This window comes from Apteryx mantelli, chromosome 11, assembly GCF_036417845.1.
Source record: "Apteryx mantelli isolate bAptMan1 chromosome 11, bAptMan1.hap1, whole genome shotgun sequence".
Taxonomy (NCBI): domain Eukaryota; kingdom Metazoa; phylum Chordata; class Aves; order Apterygiformes; family Apterygidae; genus Apteryx; species Apteryx mantelli.
In genome coordinates this window covers 24,585,792-24,588,028 of record NC_089988.1, presented here as the reverse complement: position 1 = coordinate 24,588,028, position 2,237 = coordinate 24,585,792, and the positions used below count along the sequence as shown (strand labels likewise).

Genomic DNA, 2,237 nt, shown 5'->3' with positions numbered 1-2,237 from the left:
GGGCTGAGAGAGAAGGACAGGGTGAGGACAGGGTCTATCTCATTGGGACAGAAACATCTAGAAAGGGTCAGGTCACCCCCTGCCTTCGCTTGACTGCTTCTCTGCCTTCCTGGAGTGGCAGTTGGTGTGGCTGATTCAGATACAGACACCTCTGATGAAGAGGGCAAGGCTGGGGGAGATGAATCCTTCACAAGGGTCTTCTCCTTCAGACACAGCTGTATTCAGCTCTCATCATGGTAAACAGAGAAACTTTCCACTGGTACCTGGACCACGTCCCCTACCCCCAGCACCCATCCCCAGGTATCCCACCACATAGCAGGGTCAGTTTGACACCTCCATTTACACCCCCCAGCAGAGCAGGACTGACTCCTCTGGACACCATGGGCAGAGGCCCCTGCTCCACATGGCACCCTCAGCCAGTGTAAACAGAGCTGCAGAAAGGGAGCTGAGCGAAGGTAAAGGGCAGAGGACAGGTGGGGGTTTCTATGGGAAACAGAGTGGGTTTGGCTCAGAGAAGCCTGCTCTAACTTGCCACTGTCTTTTCCTCCTTGGACAGTCCACAAAGCCCCGAGGAAGCAAATGTCCAACAGCAGCTCCTCCAATGAGTTCCTCCTCCTGGCATTTGCGCAAATGCTGGAGCTGCAACTCGTCTACTTCTCGCTCTTCCTGGGCATCTACCTGGCTGCCCTCTTGGGCAATGGCCTCATCATCACAGCCGTAGCCTGCGACCACCGCCTCCACACCCCCATGTACTTCTTCCTCCTCAACCTCTCTGTTCTGGACCTTGGCACCATCTCCACTACAGTCCCCAAATCCATGGCCAATTCCCTGTGGGACACCAGGGCCATTTCCTACTCAGGATGTGCTGCCCAGGTGTTTTTCTTCTTTTTCTTCTGTTCAGCAGAGTATTCTCTTCTCACAGTCATGGCCTATGACCGTTTTGTTGCCATCTGCAAACCCCTGCACTATGGGACCCTCATGGGGAGCAGAGCTTGTGTCAAAATGGCAGCAGCTGCCTGGGGCACTAGTCTTCTCAATGCTGTGCTGCACACTGCTAACACATTTTCAATACCACTCTGCCAAGGCAACACAGTGGACCAGTTCTTTTGTGAAATCCCCCAGATTCTCAAGCTCTCCTGCTCTGACGCCTACCTCAGGGAAGTTGGGTTTATTGTGGTTGGTTTTTCTTTAGCTTTGGGGTGTTTCATTTTCATTGTGCTGTCCTACGTGCAGATCTTCACTGCTGTGCTGAGGATCCCCTCTGAGCAAGGTCGGTGCAAAGCCTTTTCCACGTGCATCCCTCACCTGGCCGTGGTCTCCCTGTTTCTCAGCACTGGCCTGTTTGCCTACCTGAAGCCCCCCTCCCTCTCCTCCCCAGCTTTGGATCTGGTTGTGGCTGTTCTGTACTCGGTGGTGCCTCCAGCAGTGAACCCTCTCATCTACAGCATGAGGAACAAGGAGCTCCAGGATGCAGTGAAAAAACTCATTCAGTGTGTACAATGTCAGCATCAATAGCTCTCCATTGTTCATCCACTCCTCAGGGTATCTGGCATCAAGGCTGTGTGTTTTGCATTTCTTTCTTGCTTGCTTTTCTCTCTATTCTTAAAAAAAAAAAAAAAAATCAGGTTCTTTTATGTCTACTCAGGTATCCCTTATTTCAATCTGACCCAGAGACCATGTTGAAGCAGGAAGCCAAGCTTCTCCCTTCATCAGCAGAGATGCAGGAACCTCAGAGCCTTCTAGTCTGATCTCACCAGGATGCCCCCAGTGCAATGAGGAGAGTTTCCCTTTGCTGCATCTTTTTTAGCACTGACACCAAGGGAGCTCAGGGACAGAGAGTTAGGCTCAGACGAGTACAGGTGGGGTGAGACCATGGGTCCCGGGTCCATTAGGAGAGCTCAGCTCTCCTGACCACAGTCACAGTGTGATATCACACCCCTCTCCTGTGAGGGTGGCAGCCAAGTGTCACCACGGGCTGGTTCCTTCCCTCTCTGGTGCTCCAGCACTACAAGTGGAGGGGGAGTGGAGGGGAGGGGAGTCAGGCAGCAGCTTGTGGGGACAGACCCTGTGCTTGACAGTATCAGCCCCCCACTGCCACAGCAGGCATTTCCTCACTGCAGCCTTCCCATGGGGGTGCAGCTTGCCTGGAGACATGTCCCCACACAGCAGTAGGACTTTCTCTTTTCAGAGTTGTTCTCTTCATTTCCATGCTGGCTTTCTGTGCTCCGTTCTGCGGA

At 53.0% G+C, this 2,237-nt stretch overlaps 1 protein-coding gene across 1 annotated transcript; it reads left to right on the top strand.

The window, feature by feature from the left end:
• The first annotated feature begins 233 nt into the window (after positions 1 to 233).
• Positions 234 to 1,515, top strand: LOC136993041 (olfactory receptor 14C36-like). Its single transcript, XM_067303059.1, has 3 exons — positions 234 to 300; positions 557 to 717; positions 955 to 1,515. The coding sequence occupies exons 1-3, from the start codon at positions 234 to 236 to the stop codon at positions 1,513 to 1,515; spliced, it is 789 nt and encodes a 262-aa protein (XP_067159160.1).
• Positions 1,516 to 2,237: the final 722 nt, after the last annotated feature.

Excerpts from the sequence above, each read along its gene's own strand:
- LOC136993041 (XM_067303059.1), top strand. The coding sequence starts at position 234 with ATGGTAAACAGAGAAACTTTCCACTGGTACCTGGACCACGTCCCCTAC. Across the intron at positions 301-556 it reads CCCCCAGCACCCATCCCCAG|TCCACAAAGCCCCGAGGAAG; the intron begins GTATCCCACCAC and ends CTCCTTGGACAG. Across the intron at positions 718-954 it reads ATGGCCTCATCATCACAGCC|AAACCCCTGCACTATGGGAC; the intron begins GTAGCCTGCGAC and ends GTTGCCATCTGC.